Source organism: Podarcis filfolensis (assembly GCF_964270895.1).
Source record: "Podarcis filfolensis genome assembly, chromosome: 2".
NCBI lineage: Eukaryota > Metazoa > Chordata > Lepidosauria > Squamata > Lacertidae > Podarcis > Podarcis filfolensis.
In genome coordinates this window covers 99,612,795-99,632,848 of record NC_139605.1, presented here as the reverse complement: position 1 = coordinate 99,632,848, position 20,054 = coordinate 99,612,795, and the positions used below count along the sequence as shown (strand labels likewise).

Below are 20,054 nucleotides of genomic sequence, written 5' to 3'. Positions count from 1 at the left end.
AACTGGTAATATTATTTATTTCCGATGTTGCATGATTTGGCAGGTACTCCTTGGACCCAAACAACCATTGCAGTTGGCATACCCTGCAAGATTTCTCCGATGAAAATAGACACTCTATTCTATAAGAAGAAGAAGAGTGGGATTTGATATCCCGCTTTATCACTACCCGAAGGAGTCTCAAAGCGGCTAACATTCTCCTTTCCCTTCCTCCCCCACAACAAACACTCTGTGAGGTGAGTGGGGCTGAGAGACTTCAGAGAAGTGTGACTGGCCCAAGGTCACCCAGCAGCTGCATGTGGAGGAGCAGAGACGCGAACCCGGTTCCCCAGATTACGAGTCTACCGCTCGTAACCACTACACCACACTGGCTCTCAACAACAAAAACAACAACAATTTTATTATTCATACCTCACCCATTTGATTGGGGTTGCTCCAGCCACTTTGGGCGGCTTCTACCTTATATAAAAACATAATAAAACATTCAACATTTTAAAAAAACCCTCCCCTATCCAGGTATCTTCTAAAGGTTGTAAAGTTACTTATCTCCTTGGCTCAGGGTTCTCATAACGCCAAACATATCCTCCAACATTTCTCCAACGAAAATAGGGGAAAGCGGGACATACTGGGATCAAATCAGAAACTGTGACGGCTTCTGTAAATCCAGGACTGTCCCTGGAAAATAGGGACATTTGGAGGGTCTGAGTTGACACTCCTCCAGGTGTTCTTTTTGTTGCGCATTCATGATGCTCTGTGCTCTTGTTACCATTGGGGTTGTCACCCATGATCCTGCTTTCAATACTGTTCGCCCCTGCAAAATTATAGGGTGGACACACTGTTTCATTTTCAACCGGTTGATACCCTGCTGAAATCACATACCTTTTTAAACAAAAATAAAAAAAAATGTTTTGGTTTATTTTGGTCCTTCTTTAGCTCCTCTGGAGAACAATAATGTGGTAGCATTGAAGCAACATAGCATAGCAGACTAAGGCAGAATAAATCCACTACTAATGCAATACTACTGTGCCAAGAACATGTTGCAGAACAGCCACACAAAGGCAGCAGTCTGGAGAGGCCCTCGGTCTCTTTCATTCTTGAAAAGCCCATCATAAATACTTATTTTGAGATTTTCTTTCCATATTATTGCCTGCCTTGTCCTGGATTCCCTTCCAAGACAATTACTCCTTTTAGCTGTGGCTCAGGCCAGCATTACATTTGTTCTCACATAAGCTGTTGTCTGACCTAGTCAATATGGGGGGGGGGAGGGGGGAGAAAAACAAATTATAACCCCAAGCATGTTTTTAAATGGGAGATTACTGGCCTTTGGTTGCAATGCACTTCCTTTTCACACCTCTTAATGTGCAGCTCCTTAAATCACCACGACACTTTCCAATTGCTGTTTGTTTTTCAAAGACAGCGTATTAAAATATCGGTTCACGAGAGAGCAATGGATGAAAAAAAAAATGAGGGGGGAAAAATGGCGAGGGGTGTTTTAAAGCTGCAGTTACAGCAAGTCATATGAATATTTCCAATAACTGTGTTCCAAGAAGTATTTTTGGAAGCATGAATGTTGTGTTTTTTAATGAAGGCCATATTCTGAGGATACGACACCATATGTCACAATCATTCTTCAACCAAAAAAGTAAAAGGAAAGTATGCTAGGCTTTAAAGTGTTTTGGAAAACTGTCTTTGCACGGCTGTCATTACTTGCGTGGCTGAGGGATTCTTTGTTTTTTAGCACATCCTAAATGAGATGTACTATATGCCTCATAGGACAGAGTATATCCAACTTGCTGCTTGGGTAGAAAAAATGATAGCTCACTTGTGATTTTCCTGGGTGACCCTTAGGGCAGCTATTCTGTGGTTGATGTAGTAGAACAGGCCTTGGGGGCACAGTGATCCATGCGACGGTCACCTCCAGGCTTGACTACTGTAATTCGCTCTACGCGGGGCTGCCCTTGAAGCTGACCCAGAAACTCCAGTGGGTGCAGAATGTCGTGGCGAGGCTCCTTACGGGGTCCTTGCCGCAGGATCACATTCATCCAGTGCTTTACCAACTGCACTGGCTCCCAGTGGAGTACAGGATCAGGTTTAAGGTGCTGGTTTTGACCTTTAAAGCCCTATGCGGCCTAGGACCCATGTATGCCTCTCCTGGTATGCCCCGTGGAGGACCTTAAGGTCCACAAATGACAACACTTTGGAGGTCCCAAGTCACAAGGTGGTTAGATTGGTCGCAACTAGGGCCAGGGCCTTTTCAGTACTGGCCCCGACTTGGTGAAATGCTCTGTCGCAAGAGACTAGGGTCCTGCGGGACTTGACATCTTTCCGCAGGGCCTGCAAGACAGAGCTGTTCCGCCTGGCCTTTGGTTTGGACTCAGTCTTTGGTTTTGGACCCTTATGTTTCCCTCCCCTTATGGTTTTGATCTATCGGCTACTATTAAAATGAGGCTGCATTTTAAATTGGTTTCCCCCCCTTTTCTCCCCTCCCCCCATTATGTTTTTATTGTAATTTTACTGGTGTTAGCCGCCCTGAGCCCAACTCTGGCCGGGGAGGGCAGGTATAAATAAAATATTATTATTATTATTATTATTATTATTATTATTATTATTATTATTAATCAACCTATGGCCTTTTAAACTGTGTGTGGAGTTATTGTTTTCGTTTGTTACTATCAGGTATTTTTGTGTTTTTATCTCGTAAACTGTCCTGTGCTTCTTGGATGAAGGGTGGTATATGTACAGTATTTAATAAATCAATCTCTCGTGAACTCCCATCATCAATGGCTTTTGGGCCATGGTCCCAAGGCTGATGGGAGCTACAAGGAGCAGACAGAGCTCCCAGACCAGAATGCAAAGCCTCTTGTGGCTGTTTTCTCCACCCTGGGCCCCCGAAATGTTCACCATATGGGCTGGATATGCTGAATGGAGCTGAATGAATGAGGTGGTCCATGGAGTGTACCGCTTCAAATTACATGTAAGGGGCTGTCACTTCTGAACATCTGCATTTGCAACACCCTCCCATCCAACCCCCCACCAAAGACTTCTGCAAATGGAAATCTAGCACACAATGGAGAAAGGTTCTAGCCCAGGCCTTTGTCTGCTGTGTTGCTTTTCAATTCATAGGTAGAAAAAACACAGGGGAGCACTAAGAAATTCAACGTCTTGCCTGTAACCTGTGGTCACGCTGTACATTTTGCCTTCTCATTCAGCAGTAAGTGTCAAATTTCCCAATCTGCAGCAGTGCACCCCCCTCATCCATGCTAACCACGCACACAGACACTGAAATATATGCTTTTGTATTTACTTAGAGGCAAAAATATGAAATCTTTTCTCTTTGGTTTCATCTGCAGGTTATAAATGAAGAGAGCAAGAGCGAGACCAGCTGGTGATTGGCATCTTTAATTGCATCTTCTGAATTAATCACACAGCACAGATTAAAGAAGCATGGCTGAGCCTGGCGAGAAGCTTTTAAGTGTGGAAACAAATAAACTCAGACATGCACACAGCTACCAAGACACAACTTCGATTGGGATTAAAAGAATGCAAAAGCGATTTCTCCAGAAAGATGGAAGCTGCAATGTGTACTTCAAGCACATCTTTGGGGAGTGGGAGAGCTATGTGGCCGACATTTTCACCACATTAGTGGACATTCAATGGCGCCATATGTTTGTGATCTTCTCATTGTCCTACATCCTTTCCTGGTTGTTCTTTGGCTTGGTCTTTTGGTTGATTGCACTCCATCACGGTGATTTATCACTTGATGAAGGAACGACCCCTTGTGTTGTCAGTGTCCATAGTTTCACGGGGGCATTCTTATTCTCTCTTGAAACCCAAACGACCATAGGCTATGGATCCCGTTGTGTCACCGAAGAGTGCTCTGTCGCAATCCTGATAGTTATCATACAGTCAGTGTTAGGCTGCATCATTGACACATTCATCATCGGTGCTGCCTTGGCCAAAATGGCCACTGCCCGGAAGCGAGCTCAGACCATCCGCTTCAGCTATCATGCCACGGTAGGCTTAAGAGATGGCAAACTCTGTTTGATGTGGCGGATAGGTGATTTCCGCCCTAATCATATGGTAGAAGGCACAGTGAGAGCCCAGCTCTTGCGGTATGTGGAAGACAGAGTGGGAAGGATGACAATGGAATACAAGGACTTAAAACTGTTAAATGACCAGATCATTGTTGCGACCCCAGTGACCATTATCCACGAAATTAACCAGGACAGCCCATTGTATGATATGGACAGGAAGGCTCTTGCTAAAGACAACTTTGAGATCCTGGTTACATTTGTTTACACTGGAGATTCAACGGGGACATCCCATCAGTCAAGGAGTTCATATGTGCCTCGAGAAATCCTTTGGGGGCACCGGTTCAATGACGTCCTGCAAATGAAGAAGAAGTACTACAAAGTCAACTGCCTCCAATTTGAAGAAACCACCGAGGTTTATGCTCCTTATTGTAGTGCCAAGCACCTAGACAGGAAGGAGCAAGAATACACCACCTTGGAAAAAGCAGTGGATGGAGAACCTGGAACGTCGTCATCTTCTTCTTCCTCTTCATCAGCACCAGCACCAGCACCAAGATTAGGACTAAGAGCCCGGTCCTTTAGTGCTGAAGCATTAATCATCCACTCTGAAATTTCTGAAGAGTCAGCCAAAACTTCTAACCAAGTCAATGTTATGGAGGTGCCGTATGAGAGAGCGCTGGTGACTTTAAGTAGAATCTCAATGGAATCCCAGATCTAACAATCTGTTGCAATGGCTGCTCTTGACTTTGCAGCAGTTTTCAAGGCGCACAAGTTATGGACCTGGTATCCTCAAATCATAAAACGGAAAAACAGACTCGTTGACACTTCATCGAGACTTCGGTCTAGCTGGTTTTCTTGTTTTAGTAGATAATGCTGATATTATCCATCTCCTTAAAAAAAATCCTTTTTTGCAAACAATAGAATTTTGTGCCCTTGTATTTTTTAAATAGAATGCTTAACAATATTCAGCATCAATACTGAAAGTGGAGGATACCTGTTGATAAGAATTTCAAAGTTGCTTTATCACTGAAGCCATGAAGTCAGATTATTTGAGTTAAAACTGCTTCAGGACCTTATAGTCCTATGGTTTAGGCGCATTAATTTTGGATTGTTCAGTGTGACTGTCTTTTGGATTAATGTACATTTCAGTAAATTAAAGAATTGCAAAATAATTAATTTGTGTGCTGCAGCATAGCTTGGTAGTCTATTTGCCAAGTGTACCCTAGGCCCACATCTCACTCAAGTAGCTCTTTTGATTGTACAAAGAGAAGTTAATTAAACTACTTCACATTTTTATTTGTAAAAACTATATATATATATATATATATATATATATATATATATATATATATATATATACTAGATTTTTCTATGGGGGATTTAGGCTTTCTCAGAATTTTCTTTTGCAATTTCTAATAAAGTATTTTGAATTCTCCCTAAAATATGTAAAGAATAATTCTTACACAGAGTTTGAAAAAAGTAGCTAGCTTTGCCAAAGCCATTATGCAAGGCACCTTATTTGCTTCCACTTTCTGTTGATCAGTGATTTATTTGCTACTAGACATTACAAAGATGTAAGGCCTATCACACTCAAATTTATGGCTTGTTTTCATTTAGTTACTTTCATTTCTTTTCAACTACCTAATCATTTCATGTTGAAGATATGTTTTTAAATTGTTCTGCATATTTGGAAAGATGATTTGTAACTTAGAGATAACGATGTGCTAGCTGGTGTACTTTTTTAAAAAAAAGAAAATAATATATAAATATATTTCATCCAACTTTTTTGGATTCTCTCTCACTTTGTTCTTCATTCCTAAGTACACAGATAGATCAGACCAATATTCTTTTCTTTTTGTCTGAAAATTGCATCATTGAACTTTTAAGTTGAGGTATCTCAGTTTTCCCTCAGTGCATCCTCATTCTAGGTTCAGATAACCCCTGTTGTTGTAATTGGACCTTGCTGCCTAAACAGATTTCCGAGTCTCCCTTGGTTCCATGGTCTGTTGTATCCTTCCTTAGGTTGTAGCCTTCCATTCTGCAACTGGCAGCCCATGGACCATGTTATACTGTCAGGGGCTGGACTGAGGAGGAAAGGTGGGGGCCGCCCCTCTTCTCCTGAACCTCCCCGAGAACAGGAGGACAGTATCAATATGGAACAGTGGTTTTCAGAAGGACATAGTTCAGAGACTGCAGAGGGGAAAAGCTGGGAGAAGAACAGGAAGAAGAAGAAACACTGGGGGAGGGACAGCTGACAGACTCAGTTTCTTTGGAGAGTATTCCTGAGCCCCCTTCTCCCAGGACTGGGCATGCATTGAGAGTAGTAGAACAGAAAGCTCAGAGGCAGAAATCCCAGATCAGCCGGCGCAGAGATGATGTAGGATAAGAGAGACAGAGGCGGAGCCGCTCGGGCATAGGGGGTGGCACGCCCAGGGGCAGGCTGAGCCACCCATAGGGGTGGGGTGCACTGCAGGGCCTCTGGAGTCTGCCTGCCTCCTTCCACTCAGCCACCCTACAGCTGGGGGGGAGGCAGTGGGCGGACCATTTGGGCAGCGTGGAGCCTGTGTGTGCACAAGCCACCACGTCTCTCCCAGGAGAGATGCGTGGCTCAGGTGCGCTGCAGGCCCGGCGGTGAGTGCTGCCCAGCATTTTGTCACCTCCCTCAATGGTGACACCCAGGGTGACCCGCATCTACCGCACCCCCCTTCCTCTGCCCCTGAGAGGGGGTTGGGCTTTACTCAGCAACACCATTATTGAATAGGGACTACATTCCTTTCTCTCTCTGTGTGAATACTGAATAAATTACAGTGGATGCTCGGGTTGCGAACGTGATCCATGCGGGATCTGCACACACGTGGGTTGCGATTCAGTGCTTCTGCGCATGTGTGACTGCCAAAACCCGGAAATAACCCATTCCGGTACTTCTGGGTTTCGGCGGTCTGTAACCTGAAAAAAACGCAACCTGAAGCGTCTGTAACCTGAGGTATGACTGTACGTGGTAAGGACTCTTTGTGTTTATCTGCTTTTTTGGCTGCCACCAGAGGAGGGATAGGATTCCCTGAACCTTGACACATACGTGCTTTATATCAGGAACCACATATAGAGGAATATATGTAGAGATGCCTTGCACTGAAACAGGCTGTTGGGTCATTGTTTGCTCTGACTGAAGAAAGCTCTCCAGGACTTCGGACAGAGATCTTTTCCATCAACACTACAAGTTCCTTTTAACAGGACATTAAACCCGAGACCTCTTTTCATGCAAGCCTTGTGCAAGGTAAGTACAGTATAATAATAAAATATTATTATGGCAGCCAGGAGTCATGGGGACAGATCTAGAGCAGTGGCTTAATGGTGTGACTAACTTGGGAATATTAACTAACCTTAGCGCCTTCTGGTCCCACCAGACTCTACTTTCTTGCCGAATCTACATCGTGGGTACAAAACATAATAATACCCCAAAACAAAAATAAAGTAAATGCAGACAGTAAGGGATGCTAGGAAACTAATTTGAGAAGCACATTGCTAAAAACATTAAGACCAGCAACAGGAAGTTCTTTAAATACATTGGTGGCAGGAGATCATCTAAAGAAGCAGCTGAACCCTTGGATGGCAAGGGAGTGAATTGTGTGCTAAAGGAGCACAAGGAGATTGCAGAGAAGTTGAATTAATTCTTTGCATCTGTTTTCACAGAAGAATATATAGGGCAGACGGTACCTGAACTAACTTTTGCAGGATTGGAGTTTCAGGAACTGAGGTAGATAGCAGTGATGAGAGATGAAATCCTAGACCTAAAACAAAAACTGAAAAATTGCTGGGTCCACACGGCATCTACCCAAGACCAGCCCAGAAATCATTAAACCATTACATGTCCTCCATGTTACACCCCTTTTTCCCACCCTTGAAGAAATTTGCTTCATATCTCGATGGATTCCAATATCATGCACCACACTGAAATCAGAACAATGAATTCAAAGTATTGCCCCTACTCGATAAGTCCTGAAACACTGGTCTGGATTTCTGCTGTTAAGACCAATTCTTCCTCAATTATGAAGCACCCCTTTAAAAAATTGTGGGGTTGGACTAGATGACCCTTTGATGGTGACCCTTTGAGTCACTTCCAAATCCACAATTCCACAATTCACAAGAAGTCAAATAGCATTGACTCTTAAGCATTGACTCTTATACAGAGTGGAGAGAAAGTCCCGCAGTTTCCTGAAGAATCTTGCCAGACTGCATGAACATACCATGTACAGTTTCTGTACACTTCCAAACTATGTTTTCACTTCAGGGCTCTTCACCATAGCATGGATCTCACATAGGTTCAGAGAGTGCACACTGCAGGGAGAAAACAATGCCTGAGGATTTTCATTCTGAATTCCAGTTCTTATGCTCTGTTATTTCTCAGGCATATTTGAACCACTGTTACACTTTTGGTTCCCTACAGTTTTGCAACTATACCTTGCAATCCTGGCTTATAAGTCCCACAGCTGCAAAACAATTTACTTCCACAATACAACTAGGTAGTAGCAGCAAGAAAGGAACTCTGTGGCACAGTCTGCAAAGCAGGCACAAACACATTTGGAAAGTTGCTAGTTCAAATATACACAGAGTTGGAATTAAAAAAATAGAATGGAATGGAACCATAGCTGCCATAAACTATACAGTGGACGCTGGGGTTGCAAATGTGATCCATGTGGGAAGTACGTTCGCAACCTGCAGCTTTTGCAACCCGCAGCGCCATGTCTACGCATGCACGGGTTGCGATTCGGCGCTTCTGCGCATGCGCAAGCACTGAAACCCGGAAGTAACCCATTCCGGTACTTCCAGGTTCAGCATGGTGAGCAACCCGAAATCGCACAACCCAAAGAGTCTGTAACCTGAGGTATGACTGTAATCCTAGGGACACATGGGTGCTGCTTGCTAGAGGTTTATTGAATAAAATACTTGCAAATCTGTGATCATGCTGATCATTCTCCCACCTAAAAGAAGTCTCTGTTGAACTGTGGGAAGAAGGGTGAAAATGAGTAGTGGTGCACTTTGCAGAAGTGTGGGATTATTTTTAATTTAACTGAAGGGTTCCATTGTGCTAGCTGGGGTATGAAAGTGTGTGGGTAAACTCATTTGTGCTTTGCAGGCTATGATACAATATCCTTCTGTTCCATTGAAACTTATGGGGTACGTTAATATGTAAACTTTCAGAGAAAAGATGGATAGTTAACTGCTTACTGCATTCACTAGTTACCGTATTATGGGTAAAAGGCAAAACAGAAAACTGTCTTCTCAAAAGTAGAAGCCTGAGATGATAGCTCTCCGTTTTTATTTGTTTTTAAAATGCATATCCCACCCACCCCTACAAAGAAACTAAACGCATCTTGCAAAAAACAAGATATACAGAAATACAAGGGTAAGGTGGTATGTTTATGAATGACTTCAAATTAACATTGTATCTTTACAATACATAACAAATAGGCAAAAAAAGTTGTTTTAAAGGATGTTGTGCAAGAGTCTGTTCAAGAGATTTCTACAAGTAACTAGTGGCAACGATAGGGAGAAAGAGACTGGCCTATCTGCTTTTTATTTCGGTCCTGGAGGTCTTGCTGAATATGATTAGAAGGTTGGTTAAAGGTATTCAGGTCGGAGCCAAACAGTATAAACTGAGAGCATTTGCAGATGATCTAGTTTTGACGTTACAGGAGCCAGAATCTAGTACTAAAAGAGTTTTAGAACTAATTCAAGAATTTGGTCAAGTGGCAGGATTTAAATTGAATAAGTCAAAAACTAAGGTTTTGGAGAAAAACTTAACACCGATTGAAAGAGGGAAGTTTCAGAATGAAACAGGTTTATCTATTGTGAAGAAAGTGAAATACCTTGGGGTTAACATGACAGCAAAAAATGGGAACTTGTTTAAAGACAATTATGAAAAATGTTGGGCGGAAGTGAAAAAAGATTTAGAAATTTGGACAAATTTGAAGCTTTCCTTGATGGGTCGAATTGCAGCTATAAAGATGAATGTATTGCCTAGAATGTTGTTTTTGTTTCAAACATTGCAAATTGTGGACAAGATGGACTATTTCAAGAAGTAGCAGAAAGATATTTCTAAATTTGTCTGGCAGGGCAAGAAGCCAAGAATAAAATTTAAGATATTAACCGATGCAAAAGAAAGGGGTGGATTTGCCCTGCCAGACTTCAAACTTTACTATGAATCAGCAGCGTTCTGCTGGTTGAAAGATTGGCTACTTCTTGAGAACACAGACATTTTGGATTTAGAAGGTTTTAACAATGTTTTTGGGTGGCATGCATATCTGTGGTATGACAAGGTTAAAGCTCATAAAGCATTTAAAAATCATATTGTCAGAAGAGCATTGTTTAATGTTTGGACAAGATATAAAGACTTATTTGAAAACAAAACCCCAAGGTGGCTATCACCAATGGAAGCGAAGGCTCAGAAAAAGCTCAATATGGAGGCCAAGTGGCCAAAATATTGGGAGATTTTGGAACAAGAAGGTAACAAATTGAAATTGCAGAGTTTTGAGAAACTAAAAGATAAAGTGCGAGACTGGCTTCATTATTTTCAGATAATGGAGGCTTACAATTTGGACAAGAAAATTGGCTTCCAGGTGGGAAAATCCAAACTAGAAACAGAACTTTTAGAACCCAAAACTAAGATACTATCAAGAATGTATAACTTGCTGCTGAAATGGAATACTCAGGACGAAACGGTTAAATCTGCTATGATTAAATGGGCACAAGATGTGGGACATAACATAATGTTTGCTGACTGGCAGTGGCGTAGCGTGGGGGGTGCAGGGGGGGCGGGCCGCACCGGGCGCAACATCTGGGGTTAGGGCAAATCCATGGGTTAGGGGGCGCAAATCCACGGGTTAGGGGGCGCAAATCCACGGGTTAGGGGGCGCAAATTACTTGCCTTGCCCCGGGTGCTGACAACCGACGCTACGCCACTGCTGACTGGGAACAGTTGTGGACCACCGGTATGAAATTTACGGCATGTAATGCCTTAAGAGAGAATATTATGAAAATGATATACAGGTGGTACATGACCCCAGTCAAGCTTGCAAAAATTTACCATTTGCCCGATAATAAATGTTGGAAATGTAAAGAAACTGAAGGTACTTTTTTTCACCTTTGGTGGACGTGCCCTAGGATTAAGGCTTTCTGGGAAATGATTTATAATGAATTGAAAAAGGTATTTAAATATACCTTCCTGAAGAAACCAGAGGCCTTTCTCCTGGGCATGGTCGGCCAACTGGTGTTAAAAAAGGATAGAACTTTCTTTATGTATGCTACAACAGCAGCAAGAATACTCATTGCAAAGTATTGGAAGACGCAAGACCTACCCACTCTGGAAGAATGGCAGACGAAATTGATAGACTTTATGGGACTGGCAGAATTGACTGGCAGAATCCGTGACCAGGGAGAAGAATCGGCAGAAGAAGAATGGAAGAAATTTAAAGACTATTTGCAAAAATATTGTAATATTAAGGAACACTGAATGATGTTGGATTGAAATTAAGGGGTTATTAGCTGTAATGATACAAAAGAATATGAGAAAATAGTTCTTTTTTGTACATAAGTAAAAGTATAAGTTACAATAATTTAAGAAGATGGATTGAAAATAAGGTTTATAGCTGTAATGCTATGAGATAAGGATTTGCTGGATGAATAATTTGAACTGGAATACAAGAAGGGGAGGTATGAGGAGGTCAAGGAAATATGTTATCGGAAAATATGACATGAAATTTATGTGTTTTTAATATTTTTTCTTTTTAATCTTTTTTTCTCTTTCTTTTTGTTATGTATAAAATGGAAAATCTCAATAAATATCTTTTTTTTTTTTAAAAAAAAAGAGACTGGCCTATCTGTCTCTTTTGAGGGATGTTTTTAAATGTGAATGGGCAATAATAGAATCTAAATGATGTGGAAAGTAACAAGGACCTTTCTCACCAGCCCATTAACTGTTCTAAGGGAATTCTGCCTGCCTCATATTCTCGAGACATGGAGAGAGTTTGTCAGTCCCACCCTAGAGCTCCATGGCATTGAGGAAGTACCCCTTCATCTCCCAGAAGATGCCTCATTGTGTTCATTCCCATTTTCAGCTATCTACCAAAAAGGTGGTGAAAGGCCCTGGAGCCCTGATCACTCTGCCAAGGCCAGTGTGATGTCAATGGGTGTGGGGAAACCAAGAGTCCAACGCCAATCCTGCATTGAACCAAGCCTGCATTGAACCAAGGGCAGACAGGAAGCTTCTGTCTAGGACACAACGGAAGGTGCGGTGGACAACAGTGTGTAGCCATTCTCTAAAGCTGAGTGGGTGGACTGGCAGGAACACTGGATTGGCTGTGCCAGTGCTCCGGGGTTGCCATATCTTGAAGAGCAAAAAAGAGGACACCCCAAGCCACTGCCAGCCTGAGCTGGCAAAAGAGATGCACAGGTGAGCGGGGATGCCACCACTGTGCCTGCGCGCATCTTTTCCCAGCTCGGGCTGGCAGTGGCTGAGGCATGCAGAGCAGCCCAAGCCTGAGCCTGAATTGCCCGAGCCCATATACCCCGGACATTTCCTTTAAAATGTAAACATCTGCCCAGATGGACATGTTGCCCCCCCCCAGAGGATATGTCCAGGTTTTCCCGGACGTATGGCAACCCTATCCCGCACAGCCCCAATCTTCCTTTCTCTGTCCCAGTAAGCTGCAGGCCGCTGCTGCTGGGAAGATAATATTGTGACTCTGCTCCACACAGCAAGCCAGTTTTGTCCTCAAGGGTTTTGGGGGCTTTGAACAGAATGCTTGAGGAGCACAAATACTTCTGAGGAGGAAGCAGTGGGCATACATCCCTAACATTCAACAGAATAATGTTTAGAGATACGCTTTGAAACCTATGCCCCTTGAGGAGTCAGAATCATCAACCTGTTCCTTGCTTCACATCTAACCATTGCTGACATTCAAGTTTGCTCAAAACTCTTGTGCAATGGAATTGTGGGCTTTTTGAAAGCTCCAAATCCCCAAACCAATCTGACTTGTCATACTTAATTTTTTCCTAGTGTTAGTTTCACTTTTCTAGGCAAAGAAGGAGGGAATCTCTGAGTTTTACATAGTTCCATGGAGGCTGTGGTTGGTTTGTTTTGTTGCTGTTTGATTTTTCTTAAAGGTAGATACTTTTACATGAATCCCAATTCTTTTTCATACTGGAGTGCCCCACCATGTCAAAAGAGCAGGGACAGAAACAAACATGCAAAAGACCCGTTCTCCTAACCTGGGCTCTCTCGTAGCCACTTAATGGTGGGATATTGTGGGTCATCAGTCCGCCACCTTGTGGACATTAAAAAAACACGGGATTCAACATGCACAGAATAGTTCAGTGTGTTTGATTTATGCTTCGGGATGAGGCATTCAGAGAATCATTGCTGGGAAGCACTTACTAGTGGAAAAAATGGCTCACTCTGATTCTTGCTTCACACCCCAGGGAAAGTTTTTGCTCCTTAGGGTCCCAATGGCCTCATTATCCGAGTACTGTACATACTGAAGATAGAACAAAGGTGCAGACTGGCCTGCCACCCAAATGCACGTTCAAAGCCTCCTTCTCCTCCAGGGAGTTCTTCAAATATGTCACTGCATTGTCCAATGCAGGACTGAAGCATGCAGAAGCTCACGGAAACCAAGAGGCTTAAGCAGACTTAACCTTTATGGACTGACCTCAAAGGGGCATATAGTGTGCACTCCGAACTACGAGGTGACTCTGGGTGATTCAAGGAAGACTCAGGTCTCGCTACAAACAAGGCGTGTCGAGGCAGATTGGTGACTCTCCTACTTTCCAAGTAACTCTGCAGCATCAGTTCTTCCAACCTCTGCCCAAAAGACCGGACATTTTCTTTTCTGAGAAACTTCTCCAAGTTACCTGAGGAAACTCTCAGAGCTCATGAGAGGAGCCAGTGGAGAGCAGGGAGGTGTGGTGGAGAATGGAGGGTCTTTTGTTTTGATGTATGGGCCTAGTTTTTAATCACAATTACATTGGTTTCCGAGGACACTCCAATCACCGTGATTGGGGGGGGGGGGAGGGATGGTGAAGTAAAGTTATTCATCATGTGGGTCCTCTGAGTAGTCAGTCAGTCAGTCAGTTTAATTGCACATAGCCAAAGGCTGCCACAATGTATACAGGATCATTCAACAATTAAAAGAAAATATGCTGGATTAATACAAAAAACTTAAAACATTTATATTATCAAGACATTACCTACTCTAAACAGAGCTATAAAAGTACCTTAATATACAGGTTAAGACAATAAAATTTATAGGGACCTCTGAGTCTGGCTGTGAGAACAGAAGATAAGTCCCAAGTTTGACTATTGTGGTGGTCCACTTCTTTCCCTCTCCCTTCCCCTCTCCCCTTCATGGAGGATCCTTTGGGGGGGGGGGACAATGGGGGGGAACGACTTTTCGATTTTTTTGAGCAAAGGAAAAAAAGAACCTAGCACGACAGCCTCTGGACCTATTTGTTTGCACTCCGGCAGGTTTCTTAAGTAGGGATACGTCCATCATGCCCCCAGTTTTGAAACTGACCTCTGTGGGTGGGGAAACTGGGGGAAGAAAATGTGGTTTCCATCCCCCCCCCCCAAGTGTGAAATCTGCCCTTGCAATAGAACTGCTGCACTTTTCTTTCTGGAATTTGCCAGGTTTCATCCCCTTGGAAGGAGATGGATTTTCCAGTGGATAAAACAGACGATGCTGTTGAGGCCCTCGTTTCACTATGGAATGGCAAGACTCATCGGACCATTGACACCATTGCCCTCTCAAGCACATTGGAGCCCGTTTGGTTCCTTGGTATATGAGGAGCTGCAGTCAAGGAAATGGACTAGGAGATAATTTTGGCATCTGATCTATACAAACCCACTGATTCCCACAGTAGTTTAATACAGTGGTACCTTGGGTTACATACGCTTCAGGTTACATACACTTCAGGTTACAGACTCTGCTAACCCAGAAATATTACTTCGGGTTAAGAACTTTGCTTCAGGATGAGAACAGAAATTGTGCTCCGGCGGCGAGGCGGCAGCAGGAGGCCCCATTAGCTAAAGTGGTGCTTCAGGTTAAGAACAGTTTCAGGTTAAGAACAGACCTCCGGAATGAATTAAGTACTTAACCCGAGGTACCACTGTATACTCCCTGTAGCCGGGGCGTAGAGCCTGTGACACTCCACATGTTATTAGACTACAACTCCCATGATCCCTGACAATTAGCCCTGAAGACTAATGGGAATTGGAGTCCAACAATATCCAGAGGACTGTGGGTTCACTATTGCTGCTATATATCAAACTACAGTGGTACCTGTAATTCGTTCTGGAGGTCTGTTCTTAACCTGAAATTGTTCTTAACCTGAAGCACCACTTTAGCTAATGGGCCTCCTGCTGCCCCTGTGCCACCAGAGCATGATTTCTGTTCTCATCCTGAACCAAAATTCTTAACCCGAAGTACTATTTCTGGGTTAGTGGAGTCTGTAACCTGAAGAGTCTGTAACCTGAAGCGTCTGTAACCCAAGGTACCACTGTACTGGTGCAAATGGCTTCTATTAAAGTCACTATGAATAGTAGTTATATTATTTATAGATTAATTAATATCAATCATGGCTGTATATGGCAAGCGGTCACTGGCTTTGTATACAAACTGTATGTAGGGAGCATTTATTGCATAAATTCAGTCCCTTGCTATTGAGCCAGTAACCAATTGTGCCGTGTTATTCAACCTGAGAAATAGAACTTGATGAAAAATCTGATAATCAGTTTGGTTCAATTGCTCACTGTCAACACACAGCACATTAAACTTAGCTAAGTAGGTGATGCCATGAATACCAAGTCTTGAATTCCCTGACTGACAGCATAACATTTCCATTCCTATTATACATATATAGAAGCAGAAGGTTGTCAGGGGTTGTTTGTTTGGCCAGGCTCAATGTATAAGCAAGTTAATACCGGTTGCACTCTACAAGGAACATCTCAAAGACAGCAACAATCTATTTGTGGCACAACATAGTGACACCAAGGGAGTATCTATTACAAGAAACTAAATGCTGCCCGTCTACTTACACTTGCACACTGCGATAAAAGAGGAATGATGTTTCAGTACTTTTAATCAAACCTTTTAACAAAGCCAAATGAGGTTGTTTACAATGATTTCCAGCTCAATAGCATGCATGCTGAGCTCCTATTGCGTATTCAAGCCACAAGCCATGGAAAAATAATAATGGTTCTGAGCATGCTTGATACACAGCTGTGCACTATACGGTCATATGCACACATGTTTGTGCATTGGCCACAGCCAAACACAGAGTTAAGCTTCCTCAAGACCACTGAAATCACAATCATGGGAATAGTGGATGTCCATACACTCAACTCCTACTTAAAGGTAAAGGGACCCCTGACCAATAGGTCCAGTCACGGATGACTCTGGGGTTGCGGCGCTCATCTCGCTTTATTGGCTGAGGGAGCCAGCATACAGCTTCTGGGCCATGTGGCCAGCATGACTAAGCCGCTTCTGGTGAACCAGAGCAGTGCACGGAAATGCCGTTTACCTTCCCGCCGGAGCAGTACCTATTTATCTACTTGCACTTTGATGTGCTTCCGAACTGCTAGGTTGGCAGGAGCTGGGACCGAGTAATGGGAGCTCAGCCTGTTGCGGGGATTCGAACCGCCGACCTTCTGATTGGCAAGCCCTAGGCTCTGTGGCTTAACCCACAGCGCCACCTGCGTCCCTTAGCAGGTATTAAATCATTACTATTTAACAAGACAGTAGAATGCCCTCTTCCACCTTGGTCTTCTGATGCATGGAATTTCTTCACAGTCCAAGCTGGTCCTCCAAAAAGGGTCTCGTGGTCTCCTCTGAACTGAATAATCCACACTGAAAGAAGTCTGTCTGGGGGAGCACATCTCAGCAGTGGTGCTGAGGGATTATTCTTTAGCCTCTTGGCCACTAACCCATGGGGCCTCTCAAGGGCAATTTTTATCCCCGATAGGGTATTTAACATTTACATAAAGACACAGAGAGAGGTCACCTGGAAAACTGGCCTGAGTTGTCACCAATACGTGAGTGCCTCACTTCTTTTAATTTGAATCTAGGGAACCAGTAAAAATTCTGAATCAGTGTCTGCAATCGGTGGAGGATTAGATACGGGCTAAAACACTGAACAGCAGAGGTGCTTTGGGTCAACAGGAAAGTTAATCTGGGATTAAGTGTACACAGTCTGTTTTGGACCAGTTTTGAACCATGTCAGTACTCCTAGAACTGGTTTTGTTCCTGGACATTCAAGTGTTGCTGTGAGTAGTAGCATGGCCCTGCATCATGCACCAGCGTCATCTTTTTCTAGAAAGTATTCCTAGTCCAACATCCAGACTGGATGACTCCCCTGAAAAGCATACTGAAACTCCAGCATGTGCAGAATGCTGCAGCTCATGTCATGAGATGCCCTTTAATTAATCAATTTGGATCATCAGCACAGAGGAGATTTCTGTGGGGAAGTCAGAAGCAGGGATGACAGAGCATAGCCATATTTGTGGTCTGGAGGAGGAGATGGTGTTCTTCCAGGAATACTGAGATGTAGGGTTGTTCTGTGTCCTATATTGCAGACGATAGTCATTTGCCAGGCTGGGGATAGTCTTCTGTCTAAATGTGCCTGCTATTCAAAGGGTTCTGCACTTCACATCCAGTTTAAAGATAAAGAGGATAAAATAAAGAACCCTAAGAAGGGAGGTCAGGGAAGGCCTTGAAGTTGCTCAACAACTGGCAAACACCTGGATAACAGACTGAGCAAAAGGTGTTTAAAGGGACCCAAGGCCTTCTGCCATATCCAGAATTTGCTCCCTAGTAACGATGCTTAGGAAGAGAATTGCAGAGAACTCATCAGCTGAAAACCATTTGAATTTTAGATAGCACATTTTACATTTCCATTCATCTGGAAAACAAACTCCTAATGAATCATTATGCCAATCTAAAATGGCCACTTATGGGAAAGGTGAATGGCAATCTGATCAAAAAGTTTTTGCAATTCAGCTGCATTGCCTTCACCTTTCTAGAGGAATATGTTAGCATTTCACGGTCTTTAAAATAGAAATGTTTCAGGTACCAAAGATCAATTGGGCAAGGAAAAACAGACTTTAGAAGGCTATTTTCAGTGAAAAGCGAATGAATAAGAAGTGTTCTTTTAAAAATCAATTGCTTCCTGGTTTTTTACTTCTTGTTTCTGAATCTGCTACCTTCATATAGTAGCATCCGAAAATGCCGAAACTTACCACTTCATGCTTATGAGTATAGCTGCAGAACCTGCAGGTTGAGATATGCTTTGTATCTTTCACAGCAAACCATTCTGCTAAGAATGTTCTTGATCCTTAAGAACAGGGAAAATAGTGAATTAAAAAAAAAAAAAAGGAATGTTCTTGATCTTTTTTTCCTGTTTGAATACTTGGTAAGAATATGACATTATACTTTGCCCATTCAACCTTTGTAACCCATAAATTGCTAATAGGATTTGGGCATTACCCCAATTAATGTAAGACAATCAAAGCTGACTTTTAAACCATTAAAGGTGATTATAAATATAATGCCTGACTCATGCCTACTGGCTGCAGTAGGAGGAAGGATGATCAGTAACATGGAAAAAGTTACCGTATTTTTTGCTCTATAAGACACACTTTTTCCCTCCTAAAAAGTAAGGGGAAATGTGTGTGTGTCTTATGGAGCGAATGCAGGCAGGAAGCTCTGCTCAGTGCTCCCATTAAAGAGCCGTGTGGAGAGTGTGTGTGGCTCTTGGGGGCTTTTCCCCGAGGAGGGAGAAGGGCAGCCCGTCAGTCCCTTCTCCCTCCTCAGGGAAAAGCCCCCAAGAGCCACACACGTGCTCCACATGGCTCTTTAAAGGGAGCGTGGCTCTTGCGGGCTTCTCCGCAAGGTGGGGGAAGAGACTGAGGGGCTGCCCTCTGTCCCTTCCCCCACCTCCTGCAAAAGCCAGCAAGAGCCATGTGGGGCCTGCAGTGCGCCTGAGCCATGCATCTCTCCTGGGAATGATGCAATGGCTTGGGCACCCACAGGCTCCGCATGGCCCCAGACGATCCGCCCACCACCTCTCCCTCATCTGAGTGGGAGGAGGCAGGCAGATTCCTTGGAGGTCCCACAGAGCGTTCTGCCCTAGGCGCCTGATTGGCTTGCTCCACCACTGATTATATGAGAGGCCCTGCGGAATATTTCAGTTAGGAATGTGAAGAGAGGAAACTGCTTTCTTAAATATCAGGCAAGACCTATTGCTTTTAAGCTTGTGTGCTATTTAAGCCAACGTCTAAGACCTTATTATCAAACAGGTAAAGTTCCTTCCTGGCAGGAGAACATCAGCTCCTGTTGCAACAGGTTCCTCATACTCCACACAAGCTTATCGTTCGAGTTCCTGGTTCTTTGTGAGAAAGTGGCTTTGTTCAACAAACTTTTGAGAACCTCAACAATCAGCGTGCGGGTTTGCCACAGGCAGAGAACTCTGCTTTGATTCAAATTCAAACAAAGTGCACACAAATAATAATAATAAAAAGCTTGCAAACCAGGAAAAGACAATTACGGTTGTGTTCACCTCCACTCTACATCTTCATTTTCATGCAACCTTTTTGAGTAGTAGAACTAGCATCTGGGGGGTTTAAGGAAGAGGATGAAAGCACATTCACACACTGTGCCATGTGTAAATTGCTGGCTCTTAACCCTATTCCTTCCAGGAATTGTCAGCTCACTTATGTCAGCTCAGGAGAGGGGGAAGGGTATGTTCCCACCACTCCAGCAACTTTTATTAACCATTAGCTTGGTTTCCCTTGGTATACACGAAACAAAATCAATCGTTTCCTTTTATAAAAAGTATTATACCCACTGAATTTCAGTAGGTCTGGAACAATAAGTGCTCACACAGTCTCCTCGCTTCCTAGTCTTTGAAGATAATGCATTTAGCACCCATTAGGACACACTGTCCTTCCAAACCATTTCAGCAAAGACTTTTATT

General features: G+C 43.3%; 1 protein-coding gene across 3 annotated transcripts in view; it reads left to right on the top strand.

Annotated features, from left to right (window-relative positions):
• Positions 1-5,200, top strand: part of KCNJ16 (potassium inwardly rectifying channel subfamily J member 16) — a 44,895-nt gene extending 39,695 nt beyond the window's left edge. For all 3 annotated transcript variants that reach the window (XM_083598862.1, XM_083598863.1, XM_083598861.1), the window contains exon 2: positions 3,348-5,200. In XM_083598862.1, the coding sequence (XP_083454988.1) occupies positions 3,442-4,746 (1,305 nt within the window). In that variant the 5' untranslated portion in view covers positions 3,348-3,441 and the 3' untranslated portion in view covers positions 4,747-5,200. The remainder of the gene's footprint in view (positions 1-3,347) is intronic.
• Positions 5,201-20,054: the final 14,854 nt, after the last annotated feature.